Consider the following 15,534-nt stretch of genomic DNA (forward strand, 5'->3'; position numbering starts at 1 on the left):
TGAACATGGTGGCTTACATTATAGATCTTTCCTGTAGTACCTGCAGTCAAACTTTACAGTCCTTTCATACAGATAAATACATGTACATGTAGTTGTATGATAAGTCCAAAAAATATATGTCTGTTTAGGAATACATTGGCCAAAAAATAGGGTCGGTAGGTCGCGATTTTTTTTAGTGTCTTTCACTTTAAAGTAATGGACGGAACCGGGGTCTGAGATCGAAATCCAACTTTTATTTTTTTATAGAAAAGTGGAAAAAATTAGAATCGGGACTAACAAATAAGGGTCGGTCGGGTAAACCTAAACAGACATATTATTTTTTGGCCTAATTATCTTGCTTTACAGAATTACTGTAAACCAGTTTTTATTCACGGCTAATAAATTTCGCAATTTTCATTTTAAAACAAGTACGCAAAAACAACTATCGCAGATTTAAACATTGATGGACATATGTCGATATTAATTCGCGGCGAAAAAAAACTTTATCGCGAATTTATTTGGATCGCGTAATTTGCAAATTAAATCGCACACGAAAGAGAGTTGTTTTACAGTAATTCAAACCTATATGACTGATATACAGTTAACTGATTTCGCATGTCGCTGTACCTGATATACCTGATCTTCAGTCGATCTGTTGTAAGCAAAGTACTTCTAGACCACCTTGACTGTCATTACTGGATGGTGTCATAAATGGGTTATTAAATAAATACAAAGCTCGTTAAGCAGGGAAATTACAAAATAATAAAGATAATAATAATTAACAAACAAATATATTTGTGGGACGAATATTAAGAGAAAATACTCGAGATCAATCATTAGCTATATACACCCATCATTTACTTCAGCGTCTGTTACGTTTAATTTTAGCTTTGCAGACAAATATCATTTTATCATGTGTACAATGTACCGTAAACCAGTTGATTTTCTTCTTAATTTTGTCGTCGTTCTATGCATTATGACTTTTCAGAGTAAAACAAATTTTAATTGTAGTTGAAACTGCTGTGATTTATTATCACGAATTTTAATCGTTTGTGAAACTAGATACATGTATGTTATTCCGGCTAATACATGCCTTTATACATACATACATACATACATACATACATGTACACATGTTCTTATATTAGCATATCAGCATAGAGGTAGTTAAATCTGCAAGGCTGTCAATCGGTTCAGTTGACGCTTTGTTAATAATCATTGAATCTAAGCGCTTCCCGGTTTTCTCACAAATGTTCCTCGTTGACGAGCTTAAAGCTTGATGGAGTTTTACCAACAGTGTTTACTAATTGTAGTAGTTACGGCGTTAAGCTCTGTATTAGGCGTAAAGTATTTACATGCGTAAAACAAAGGCTACAGCGATATGTATTGTGTACAAACATATATATAATTAGTCAACATTTAACCTGAGGTTATCGAAAACTTTTATCTTTACATGTCAATTAATTTTAGATTGCTTTCATGGAACTGAAGACTTGGATAAAGTTCTTGGAAGTAAAACAAACTAAAGAATATATAATATCTATCATTTTCTCAATATCATTTCGGTAGCCATCTACTTTTATGTTTGTATTGGTTCTTAAATGTCACGGGGATAAAGGTAAGTTTATTTGTGTGTTTTAGTCTTAATAAATGGTATATGTGTCTGACTACAATAAGGATTTTATTTGATTGATGGCGTGAACAAACAACCACAGATCAAATTTTAATGACCTAGGCTATTTACTCAGTAATATAATGAGATGATAAACACTTCGTTTAGATTTGTAATATAAGTAACAAAAATGTCAATTACACTGACATGTAGTGACTTACTAGTACTAGGGGGCGTATTGTTGTGATTTTAGGGTTTGAGTATACCACAGGCATTTGGCTCTATAGTTATACAGAGGTGTATATGTGTAATACCCCATACCCAGTATGATTATAGAATCAAAAACTTGTGGTTATACATTGTGTATTTAAGGTCTCCATGCATATATGGTGATGTGTGTGAAGTGTTTTGAGAGACTGTAAGGAGACACTTGTCATTTTATAGGGCTATATCGATCACTGAGGCATACTGATAAATATACTGAACAGCACACACAACCCCATCCTCGATACTCCAGGGGTAACTATATATATTACTGACGTTTTATCCACCCCTGGACTATGTCACAGGACTGCAAAGATTTCCTTTGAAGACTACAGACAGAGAGCGAGGCCCAACTTTAAAGCCACACAGTCAGCCACAGTGTATCGTTATACAACTCTTTTGATGTACATCAAAGGACTAAATTACCTGTTCTGTTGTCTCCAGTTTCACTATGATATAGTCCAGGAGTGAATATAACGTCAGTTATAGTAACCTCTGGAGTGACGAGGATGACCATACCCGGTCACATTATACTGACCACGGGCAAACCATGCAGTCGCGCTCGGGTCATTGTTAAGAAGGGAGAGAAACTGCTTATTGAATATATACTTATTAAAGTGGTGGTTGATTTCTGCCATTTCATATTGTCACATATTGTCGAGAACGCCAATACGACAATGCGATAAAAATATCCCAACAATGCCACGAAATCACATGCCAATGCGACAGAAATACTCTATCGCATTGTCGCCCCGATTTTTCGCGTCTACTATATATATCTCTGGGACAATTGTGAAATACCGAGTACATTTTGTTTGTTTCTTCGGCTATAAAACTTACCGGATACGTAGCTACAAGACATTTACGACACCTTGTGTAAACAAAAACCAATGTGATATGTATTGTCTAAAAAAACCATATATTTAGTAATTTGACTTTGTCTTAATAACTCTATCGTCACGTGCTAAGATATATGTTAGATTGATGTGATCCTGGAAGTAAAAACTATATATACACAGTATAAATCTATATATCACTGTTATTTTTTATCCTTATTACTCAGTTTTAATGTTTGCATTTGCTGTTCAATGTCACTGATCACGGTAAGTTTATTTTCTGTAGTTTTGGTCGAATAGTTACGCAATGATGTAATTTATTTAATGTGTCAGATACTGAATATAGAGCTATCAATTACAGTTAATGTGAATCAACTGTCATTGGCAAAATGATAATATATTAGGCTATTACATGTATAATAAGATGATAAACACTGAGTAAATATTTGTAACAGAAGTAACAAAAATGCGAAGTACATGTACATTGGCCTGTAGTGAATGATACATCTGGTACGCGGGGACGTTTTGTTGCGTTTTCAGCGTTTCGTTATGCCATAGACAGGTTTTTTATTCTATAATTACAGAGGTCTATCTATATGTGTAATACCAAGTATTATACATCTAAGTTCAGTCAATTTAGTGAAAGTATAGACCTTATTTAAGCAATAAAAATGTTGTTTTTGTTTTGGATAATTTGTCATCAGTATTATAACATAAAATTTTGATTTAATTTTTGATGGAAGTATTTTGTTTAGATGTTAGAAGTTTTCATAGACATCTTGGAGTCATTTTTAATTCAAATGCTAAATGGTCTGATCATATGAATGAAATTTATAAATCAGTTATGAAAAAAAATAATATCTTAAGGAAAATCAAATATATGTTAAAGCGTGATGCTCTTTTAAGAATTTATAAGTCTTTTATTTTACCTGTTCTTGAATATGCATGTGAAGTTTGCTGATTAAGATAAATTAGAGCGGGCTCAGCGTGAAGCAGCTAAAATTATTACGGGGTTACCGTGTTAAACTAGAAATTAATCAATATATTTTGAAACAGATTTGGAACCTCTTTAGGACAGAAGAGCTAAAAGAAAGCTGCAATTACTATATAAGATAAACAATAATATGACTCCAAGTTATCTATCAACCTTATTACCCCATACAGTAGGCTATAACAATCCTTATACTTTAAGAAATAGTGAAAGTTTCCAGATTCCAAATTATTGACTATCTACTACAACAAAATCTTTCTTTCCCACTACTTTAAGAAGCTGATGTCAACTTAGATGTCAATGTTAAATCCCTACCTTTTTCTTCCTTTAAACTATAGACTTTCCCAACCTATTTCTACTAGTCTACCATGTTATTTTAATTATGGAGAACGAAAATTAAATATTATACATACTAAATTAAGACATCAGTGTAGTTCTCTAAAAGATGACATTTTTCGTGTAAATTTGGCACCAAATTCTATTTGTATAAATTGTGGCTACATTTGTGAAAATGCTAACCATTTCGTTTTTGAATGTCAAAATTATGCTGCTGCCCGTACAAATATGCTCCAAGTTGATCTAAATATACCAGTAAATTAAAATTTATTGCTTAACGGAAATGAAAACTTGGCTTTGGAAGTAAACTGTCATGAGTTGAACTTGTGCAATCATTTATAAAGTCCAGCAGAAGGTTTTGAACATCTTGTTATTTTATACTCTGATAAATTCAATTATATTTATACCTAATGTATGTATGTCATCACCTGTAAATATTTCATGTTGATTGGAGAAGGCTTCTTAAGTTGAAATAACATGTGCCTACTCCATTTGTACTTTTATGACGATGAAATATGTTTAAAGTCAAAGTATTATAACAGGAAGAAATATTAAAAACTGAAATTTGGGTAAATGTCTTTTTAGCCTATCACAAAATCAGGAAAATATGGAAAATCACACTAAAATCACACCTCATTTGTAATACATATAAATTGGAACCTTCAAAGTTGGTCAAATATACCAATTTCGTGACCTTTTGTATCCATGTTAACAATTCATATGTACATAATTCTTCAGCAAGTTATCAAAAAATGGAAAGCAAATAGTTCCAAACAGTCGATGTAACTTTGTTTATGTTGAATGAATATTGAAAATGTCTATTTTTGATAATGAAAAAGTAAATTCTAAAATAATTCATTACGTACTTATAAAAAGTGTATTTCATTCAATTTGACATAAGTACTGAGAAATGGACAAGTTTACATATCTGATTAACAATTTTTTCTGGATATGCTTTGTCCAATTGAAATACAAAAATGTCCATATTAATCTATAAAATACGGTGGCTGGGAGCGGACATTAAATAGATAAAATTATTGCGTGGGAACGAAATACTATTGCGTTCGAACGAAATATTATTGCGTGCGAACGAAATATTATTGCGTTCGAACGAAATATTATTGCGTGCGAACGAAATATTATTGCGTTCGAACGAAATATTATTGCGTTCGAACGAAATAATTATTTCGTGGGAACGAAATAATTATTGCGTGGGAACGAAATATCAACGGTTTACCTTTGGCTATTTCAAATGTGGCAGTCTGCGATTTCATATCAATATTCTTTGTAATTGGTCATTTAAAGTGGTTTTGTGTAAACCTTCTTAATAATGTATATTTTATATAGCATATTTTGCTTTAAAACCATTAATTTAAAGTTTATTGCATATATTGTTTGGATTTGTATTGTATTTCAGTATTTGCCTTCAATGATTTGCATTAAAATTGTAGAAAAAGTCATGGAAATTCATTGTTTTACTTTTTAAATTAGTTGACTAAGTATTGATACAAAATAATGTTTGTTGTAACACAATTTGCACACATTCAAATGGAAATATTGAAACATAATAACCCGATGTATTACAGTCATATATATATAGTAATATAAAGGCACATAAACTGCTTTTATTTACGGTAGCGTATTAGGACCAATATATGATTTTATTTATCATGTCCGTACAACTTATTATCTTTTACGTATAACTTAGTAATTTATTAGTATCTATTGTTACAGTATCGTGTACGTTTGTACGTACGTATGGACAAATTATTATCTTGTACGTTAGTACGTACATCGCTGTATCATGTGCGTACAGCTAGTATTTTAATTGTACGTACAAATTATTATCTTATACGTTTAACTTAATATCTGACAAGTTATTAAGTATCATGTACGTACAAATTATTATCTTGTACATTTGCACGTACAACGTAGTATCATGTACGTACAAATTAGTATCTTGCAATAATATTTCGTTCCCACGCAATAATATTTCGTTCGAACGCAATAATATTTCGTTCCCACGCAATAATATTTCGTTCCCACGCAATAATTTTATTTATTATTATACCTCACTTTTATTTAGAATGTTCTGATTGGATTAAACTTGATCACATGACATTGAATAAGTTAGATGTTTCCCCGGAATTGGAAGGCGAGGGAAATAACCCCAGGGAAATAACCCCCGAGGGAAATAACCCCAGGGAAATAACCCCCGAGGGAAATAACCCCAGGGAAATAACCCCGTGGAAGCTCCGCACGTGACCGGAAGTTGACGTCATCTGCAACGTCAACCAACAATGGCAAAGCTGTTGTTTATTTTTTTGTAGCCCAACGAATTTAACAACGTTGTTGTTGGGAAATATCTTCATGGATTCTTTTAACAGAGATTTTTTTTCTTTTGATTTTGTTCGGTATAATAAAATAATTATGTCCCTATGTGTCGGGATACATCTAGAATTGTCTCCCTGGAAAGAGTTATTTTCTCTCGGGCTTCGCCCTCGAGAAAATAACTCTTTCCAGGGAGACAATTCTAGATGTATCCCTCCACAGAGGGCCATAATTGTATTATTATACCTCACTTTTATTTAGAATGTTCTGATTGGATTAAACTTGATCACATGACATTGAATAAGTTAGATGTTTCCCCGGAATTGGAAGGCGAGGGAAATAACCCCAGGGAAATAACCCCGAGGGAAATAACCCCAGGGAAATAACCCCCGAGGGAAATAACCCCAGGGAAATAACCCCTTGGAAGCTCCGCACGTGACCGGAAGTTGACGTCATCTGCAACGTCAACCAACAATGGCAACGCTGTTGTTTATTTTTTTGTAGCCCAACGAATTTAACAACGTTGTTGTTGGGAAATATCTTTTAGCAGAGATTTTAAAAAAAAAGAAATTTGTTCGGTATAATAAAATAATTATGTCCCTATGTGTCGGGATACATCTAGAATTGTCTCCCTGGAAAGAGTTATTTTCTCTCGGGCTTCGCCCTCGAGAAAATAACTCTTTCCAGGGAGACAATTCTAGATGTATCCCTCCACAGAGGGCCATAATTGTATATTATTTCATGTCCGCTCCCAGCCACCGTAATAAAACGTTAGTCTATTTCAAGAAGTTAATTTGAACTTTAAGACAGAGATAACTTCCGTTGATAAATTTCTTGATTATATGCCGTCCCATCAATATAAATATAAGACCACGATGGAAATTTAATCCCATAAATAAAAAGACCACGTTATGATGGCGATATATGCTAAAAGCTATACAAATCTGATGTATTACAAAATAGATATCTCTAAAATATTGCTACGTCCACAAATGATCATAAAAGATGTAAGTAAGAAATCATTTTAATCAAACATGTTTGCTTTATTTACGATTCAACGACTCCATACTCCGCTATTATAGATGGGCTGTTCTTCGACGAAAATTCCGGAACCAGAGAGTGAAGAAGAAGAAGAAAACGGTTCAGATTTTCTGCTGTTTCCTTCCGAAAATGCTGTTATTGATGAGGTAGTATAATGATAAAAAATGTATAAACATCAATGTTGGTTGCAGGCTTGTATATGACTAATCAATTTCAGATTTACTTTCATACTTCACTAGTATATGTAAACTTTCTTTTATTCTGTCTCATTTTAAAAACCTGTCTCTATTGTCATTTCATTACCAAAAGATGTATATATGTTTTGTATACTAGGTAAAAGTTGAAAAGACACTCACCTATCCAGATATTGTACCAGTCAATGACAATTGCAACATCAAATCGGGTACAGACGTGAAATGGTTCTCCAACTGGACGCCACAGATGAAAGATGACGTCGAAGATCTTGTCGAGTTCGACTCGGATATGCCAGAACCCCGTACACAACAGGATGTTGATAAGCATGCTCGACAGGTGTGTATGTTAGTGGCATTTATACAATAATGGTAACGTAAACAAATTGGAAAGTTTTTCCTTGTAATTCTATAAATCAGTCTGTTGATGTACGAGAGAAATCGAATGAGTGATAAAAATATTGACGAAAAAACGACGATTGACATGAAGATTTTTTTATAGAAAATGGCCTAAGCTCAAATAATTTGAACGAGGGCATAATGGGCAAAATATACTAGATAAATATATAAAAAGACTTATTTCTTCGCTAAATACATTTGTATTCTGAAAGTGTTCATTTTATGACTAAAGTACAAAAATGCATTGATAAATGTTAAAATAGAATAAAATTACCGAATGTTCTTTATGAAATGCACATATATTGTCTCAGTAATATTTGAAAATAGCTCAATATGTTATGTTATCTAGCAATATTTTGTTACCTTTTCTCTAGGCACCTGCAGCGTTAAACAACAGTTTTACTAACCTTATAACCTACCTGACCGGTGACCTTGATAACTCAGACAGGCCGGAGGTGTTTAAGGCCAGGGCTCTGATGGTTTGGCTCAGCATTCAAGATGTCGACTCAAAAGAAGTGAAACGGAAAGAAGGAAATACTGATACACCAGATGGTTATATTACATTATTAGCTCAGAAAAGAACGACATATTCCACTGTTTTCCTTGTACTTTGCCTGTAAGTTTAAAGCTGGTATATTTTAAACGTTACCTTTTGTAGAATATATTTAGTATCCCTCTAATATAGCTGTTTATGTTACTTTTATTTGTTATGTTGTATCCCGTAATGGACATTTGTTTTTTTTTAGAAATTAAAATAACGCCCTGTACAATCTACAGTTGGTTAGTTTGAAACATTTTATTAAATGATAGCACATCAGGGTTCATTTGATACTAAATATGGTGGCATACTGATATTTTTGCCATCTTGTTATTTTACGTCGTGTTACAGTAACTCGACTTTGCTATGAAAAATATGTCCGCCGGTCGAGTTATAAAGCGACAGTTTGAGAAAACTATATTGGAATGTCAACTTCTACATGTATCTTGAAAATTCAATTTAGCTAATTACGTCTATGTTCAGGATTTCCAGTCACAGTAACATAACTAAATTTTCCAAGATGTTTATGTCGACAAGTTGTGATATAACTCAAATTTGTTGATAATAAATATTTCAACTAGAAATGCTATTACTCGACTGGTCAACAGAATTATCTCGGCAAGTCAAGTAACGCAAAGACAAGAAAAATATCTTCTTTGTGGAAATATATTGAGGAAATCTCGGTTCTCTATATTTTTTATATACAATTGGAACCCGAGCACGCTTGTGTAACAGGATTTGAAATATTTCCATGTGATTACATTTTGAATAAAATACAATGGCTTGATGCTACACTTTAATGAAATAGTGATATTACTTTCACAGGAATGCTAATATAAAATGCAAACAGATCGAAGGAGTCGGAAAATCAGGTGGATATCAGCCTGGGGATACAGACCTGGGAGGGTTAAGTACATGGAACGCAATCTTTGTGGAAGGATCATGGCACCTCGTTCATCCTTTCCTGATCTGTAGATGTATTGTCGGAGGACGAACAGGTGGATGGATCAAACTGGAAGCAGGAAGCAATACCGAAAGAAAACAAGAACTGAAAACAACTGTAGGAATGGTGAAAAATGCTTTTGAAGAATACTACTTTATGACAAATCCGAGTGAGTTCATCTATATGTGCCATCCATCAGATGAAAGATGGCAGTTACTCCAGAACACCGTGACACGACCGCAGTTTATTGACAAAGCTTACCTTTTGCCTCCGTTTTTCGGTCTTGGATTGCGCTTGAAAACAAAAGACGCTTGTGTATATGAAGCACAGGATGGGGAAGTTATGATCAAAATAGATGCTCCTGCGAAAAATGCAAACGCAATCAATATGTACTACGAGTTTCTGTTGAAGGAAGAAAGTAACGCCGAGAATAATAGTCTGCTCTCAATGGAAACCAGACCTAGGCTTGTCTCGCTGATCAGATGTGGTGAGCGATGGAAAATCCGCGTTCGTTTTCCTATTAAAGGGACATTCAAACTACGTATATTTGGAGCTCCAAACAATGTTCCACTACTTCTTCTTGGTGAGTTTAGACTTGATTGTCCATCGCCTCGAAAAGAATGCTTACCTTTGCCGATAGATCCGAAAGAAGTAGGGTTTGGTCCTGGACCATTTGCAGAACGTTCGGGACTGCTCTTTCCTTCTCACAGAGATGGACAGTATCCTGTGTATAAGGATAAGGAAATGAGGTTCACGTTTCATCTTGAAGAAGAAGCGGTGAGATTCATCCATGTGAGGAACGATCTTGTCACCTTAAAAATAGTAAATGGCAGGATTGAAAAGTTGTCTTTGGCATCATCAGTCCAGCATGAGATTCACGTGAAAAGGAGGGAATTATCGATCACGTGCAAAATTATTGAAGATGGAGAATATGTCCTGAGCATTGCAACAGCGACGGCAGAATCACCACACGAGTACAGGACCGTCTGTAACTACCTTCTGTCTTCAGATATAACGCCGCGAAGGGAGGTACGTACTGTCGGGACCAACCAATATATTGCCTTTTTAAAGCCGACAATGCAAATTAAAATATATTTGAAATTAACGAAAACAACGAATGTCAAACCTAACAATCCATTCATGTTAAATAGTAGGCTTTTACTATTTACACCATGTAGAATAATGCATTGACTTTATAAATTCTTAACAATGTATACATCAATTGACCGGCCTGACCTATATTTTTTATAAAAATTGGAAAAATTCGTTCCTAGCTCACATATTGTCACCGTGACATTATTACATACGTAATATTATACAATTATGGCCCTCTGTGGAGGGATACATCTAGAATTGTCTCCCTGGAATGAGTTATTTTCTCGAGGGGAAGCCCGAGAGAAAATAACTCTTTCCAGGGAGAAAATTCTAGATGTATCCCGACACATTGGGACATAATTTTTTTATTAAACCGAACAAAATTAAAGGAAAACAATCTCTGTTAAAAGAATCCATGAAGGTATTTCCCGACAACAACGTTGCTAAATTAGTTGGGCAACAAAAAATAAGCAACAGTGTTTCCATTGTTGGTTGACGTTGCAGATGACATCAACTTCCGGTCACGTGCGGAGCTTCCAAGGGGTTATTTCCCTCGGGGGTTATTTCCCTGGGATTATTTCCCTCGGGGGTTATTTCCCTCGGGGGTTATTTCCCTCGGAGGTTATTTTCCTCGACTTCCAATTTCAGGGAAATATCTAATTTATTCAATGTCATGTGATCAAGTTTAATCCGGTGAGAACATTCTAAATGAAAGTGATGTGTAATCATACTTATTACATACCAAATAATATCATTAGTTACAGATTTTGTTAGTGACATAATACGAAAAAATATTGGGTCTAAAATAAACTTGTATCGGGCATTGCGAGGCGAAAATATGTAACGAATTTATCCCGTCGAATATTTACCGCCAGTGTTTTCAATTACAACATTGAATATATAATAGATATATTAAAAATGCATTTATAAATAATGTAATGATTTAGTCTCCTTTCATCTTTAGAACACTCATTTAAGGATTGCCAGGAACAAACTTCGTGAGGTTTTATCGGCTGCTTATACAGACGAATCAAAACAAGACAAAGACGTAATAAAGGATATTGAAGAAGCAATAGAAAAGTGCAGAAAGCACGGAGCACAGGAAGATGATGAGGAAATAGAGTCTGCTAAAATTAGACTGGAATATCTTCGTACTAAACAGGGTAAGTTTGTTAAAAGGGGAAAATAGTCACTGATTCCTGGTAGAGAGTCGGGATTAACAGAATCGTTCACTCCCTTTGGGGTGAGACAGGAGAATCTCAACCCGAGGCAACTTCGCTAGCTAAGGGTATTAGTCCGATTATCTTTCTACTACCCTTGGCATATCTCACTTCAGAACGGATGGTCCCGCTCTGCGCCCCCTGCTGGATCACCGCAGTTGCGCCCCTTCCATTACGTAGTAAGCAACCAATTAAAAAGCTCGTATCATTGTTGTTTGGTTGAAAAAATGGCAGCGCCCTATGAAACACGTGTGTTGTTTGCGACAGATTCAAAATACCAAAGATGAACATGTGTGCGAGTCATTTGTTTATTATTAAGTTCGGACACCACTTTTTGTGTTTCATGCAGAAGTTCTGCAATGTCCAATTTTGTAACGAGATCGCAGTATATCTTTTAATTGTTTAATTTGTGAAACATAAACCACGCACGTACTTTCCAATCTGTTTGGAGAGCAACGTCTCCAAGACGTTCAAACATCTAATTGATTAAATAGATAGTAATATAACTTCGCTAGGAGATGATGTTGACAGGCATGACATGTCTGATGCCTCATTATACAAATGTAGGTCACTATACTATCGCTTCAGTTCAGTTTTCAGACATATCAAAGCTGCGTTTTCATTGGTCGCCTGAACCTAGCCGCATCCAATCAGAATCTAAAAGCAAAAACACCTGTTCTGAAGTGAGATATGCCAAGGATATTAGAAAAAGAATCGGACTAATACCCTTGGCGAGCGAAGTTGAACCCGAGGATAAGATTCTAAAATTGTCAAAACGAGGCTTTACCGAGTGTTGGACGGCTTGATAATTTTATCTCTAGGTGATTCTCTTACCCTATGTGAGCACATGCAAAGATTTCGTGTAGCTTGTCTTTATCCAAGGGTTAGATAGAAAAATCTCACACCGGCAAAATTGCGGTTACAAACAACTGTACAAGGCAAAGCACGTGTGCAACGCCATGCATACAATTACCCCATCCACCCGACCGAGCACGTATAACCCCGCCTCCCTATACGTGTTCATGTAGCCATGATAAATACATGAATTGAGGACTTCATACATGACGTAAGTTACTGAATTATCGCGGGTACGAAATGTATATATGTATAAGACGAGTTAATTCAGACATAGGAAGAGTCAAACAGCAATGTATATTCGATACACCGTTCCTTCAGGAAAACGATGACACTTCACCTCTACCAGTTTCTGTTAGTCATAGCTCTGATATAGGCTTCTGCTCCTGCTTAGCATAAAAGGGAGTGTGACGACGCTGGCTCGAGTAAAACATTAATGTTTTAATTGTTTTTAAGGCATCTATTTTCCTCCATTTAATTTGATCAAACATTTTGTTGTGGCTTGTTGTTTTGTTTTTATGTGACAGAAATACGAGAAGCTAAACTACGACAGAACTGGTATGTAACAGAGAAGACTGTCCGACGACTAAAACAATCTCGATTTGCCCACATATTCCGGAAAAACATCCAGGAGTTGTCCAAGGAACGAGACATATTAGCTGTGGAACGTGAACAAACTTTAGACAGGAGAGAACGACGCCGAAACTTCAACAATTATCATTAGTCGTTTACGACGGTACCGCAACTCACAATAGTGCTTAGACAGGAAAACCATGATACTTCACCTACATCAATTTCTCTTAATCATGGGTCTTTTTAGCAACCACTGTCAGTATAATGTGATTGGGCGAGGTGTGCTGTTTGATGTCTTTACTGGAATGCTTCGGCGGGATAGCACTATAAAAAAGGCAAGAGTGCCACTATCACAACGAGAAACAACACGGACATACCGCAGCCTTCATAAAGATACAAGCGAGATTCATGGGATGTCGTCCCTTTATGACCTTAACTGTTACTTGGGCGTTAATTCCTTCCAACTTAAATAAGACTGGGTCCTCTTTAATGTTTATAAGTTATTGTAATACGATAAGTAGGTCGACATTGGAACTTCAATAATAATAATCGCTGAACCAAGTCATGGTACATAGATGGAAACGACTTTTGTCAAATTTATTTTATTGCTCACTACATTGGACATTGGACATGAGATCTCTTTCGATTCTTTGGAAACAACTTGGTTGGATACATCCCAGATTGACAGACCACTCAGGAAATGCCGTCGCATAGACTTTGGAAAATTCTACTTAGTCATTTTGCAAACAACGAGACGTGACCTCTTATATTTATGTATTATCGTATGAATGTGGCGATTAATGGATATGAGGATTTCAGCTGCATAATGAAATAACCAGGTATTGTGGCCCTTCGAGTGAGTTTTGGTATCAATTCAAAAAAGTTTGGCACCATCGATTATAGTCACCTCGATGATGGATGACTGTTCCGTTGTATAATCTATGCGCACGTTAGATACGGTTTCAATGAGAACGGGCCTGGTATCCTGCTAAGTGTCCTGGGTCATATTATGGTTAGTGACTGGAGTGGTGGTAGTCGGGAGATGGCATTGCTATACTTTCTCTCAGAGTGCCATGTCTAACCCACTTACGCTTCTTGATGAGGTGCGTGCAGTGCTACGATTCACAGATTTAGACATTTCAGGTTCGGATTTCGATCGGAAAGTGTCTGATAAACGATTCTTGAAATTCTTAAATAATTTTGTTACATCACAGTTCAATGTTTTCTTAAGTCGTGGTGATGGTGGTGATAGAGCTGGTACGATGATTCATTCAGTTCTTTGGACAGAATATTAATCCACATTCATTTGTATTTGAAAAAAATACTTTAAGATAACGTGTCAAGAGATAGAGGTGTGCCGGACCGAATGTAAACGATATTACATACGCTAGTTTTTGTTGATGTGCTGTTGGATATCTAGTCCGCTAAACCTGCCTATATTATTAGGCTTTTTCAATTTTTTTTTTTGCCTAATATATAGTCAACTCGCGGTACCTCTAAAAAATGTGAAATCGTAGGCCAGATTTGGCCTACGCTACGTCAGCGGTATATTTCTAATATATCGTCCATGCAATGCAGGGAAAACATACACATACCTTTATATTGGGATCTTATGTACTCCACTGCCCCCATGTTACATCCCATTTATGAAATTAAAAAACTCTGCACAATGAAATACTTCCGAGACCCTTCTATTTCACACATTTGTAATGGCCGCCGTATACACATTTAGTAGAGCAAACGGCAGCCAATCAACTTCGCTTCCGGTTTTATTTTCAAAAAACCACGTGTAGTTGAAAGATTAAAAAAATTCAACTGTGTATATGCTACATGTATATGCAACGTGAATATCGCGAAAGTGATGCGGTACCAGCAATAGTCGTGTTCAATATGAATATTTGACAACATGTCGTGTATGTCGACCATAATTTCACTATAAAAACTCTAACTGGCTAGCATTTTGTTTAACTTTCAACAACACGTGGATTTTTAAAAATAAAACCGGAAGCGAAGTTGATTGGCTGCCGTTTGCTCTACTAAATGTGTATACGGCGGCCATTACAAATGTGTGAAATAGAAGGGTCTCGGAAGTATTTCATTGTGCAGAGTTGTTTAATTTCATAAATGGGATGTAACATGGGGACAGTGGAGTACATAAGATCCCAATATATAGGTACGTGTATGTTTTCCCGGCATTGTATGGACGATATATTAGAAATATACCGCTGACCTAGCGTAGGCCAAATCTGGCCTACGATTTCACATTTTTAAGAGGTACCGCGAGCTGACTATATATTAGGCAAAAAAAATAAAAAAATAAAAAAAATAAA

General features: G+C 35.4%; 1 protein-coding gene across 1 annotated transcript; it reads left to right on the plus strand.

Annotated features, from left to right (window-relative positions):
• The first annotated feature begins 122 nt into the window (after positions 1–122).
• LOC138333095 (hillarin-like) lies at positions 123–14,689 on the plus strand. The gene is made up of 7 exons (XM_069281225.1): positions 123–1,597; positions 7,432–7,536; positions 7,724–7,921; positions 8,355–8,596; positions 9,344–10,490; positions 11,521–11,719; positions 13,159–14,689. Exons 2-7 carry the CDS (start codon positions 7,432–7,434, stop codon positions 13,353–13,355), a joined length of 2,088 nt encoding a protein of 695 aa, XP_069137326.1. The 5' UTR covers positions 123–1,597; the 3' UTR covers positions 13,356–14,689.
• Positions 14,690–15,534: the final 845 nt, after the last annotated feature.

Source organism: Argopecten irradians, chromosome 10 (genome assembly GCF_041381155.1).
Source record: "Argopecten irradians isolate NY chromosome 10, Ai_NY, whole genome shotgun sequence".
NCBI classification, from domain to species: Eukaryota; Metazoa; Mollusca; class Bivalvia; order Pectinida; family Pectinidae; genus Argopecten; species Argopecten irradians.

Coding starts and splice junctions, on each gene's coding strand:
- LOC138333095 (XM_069281225.1), top strand. CDS start 7,432: ATGGGCTGTTCTTCGACGAAAATTCCGGAACCAGAGAGTGAAGAAGAA. Junction 7,922..8,354: donor TTGATAAGCATGCTCGACAG/GTGTGTATGTTA, acceptor CCTTTTCTCTAG/GCACCTGCAGCGTTAAACAA. Junction 10,491..11,520: donor ATATAACGCCGCGAAGGGAG/GTACGTACTGTC, acceptor TTTCATCTTTAG/AACACTCATTTAAGGATTGC.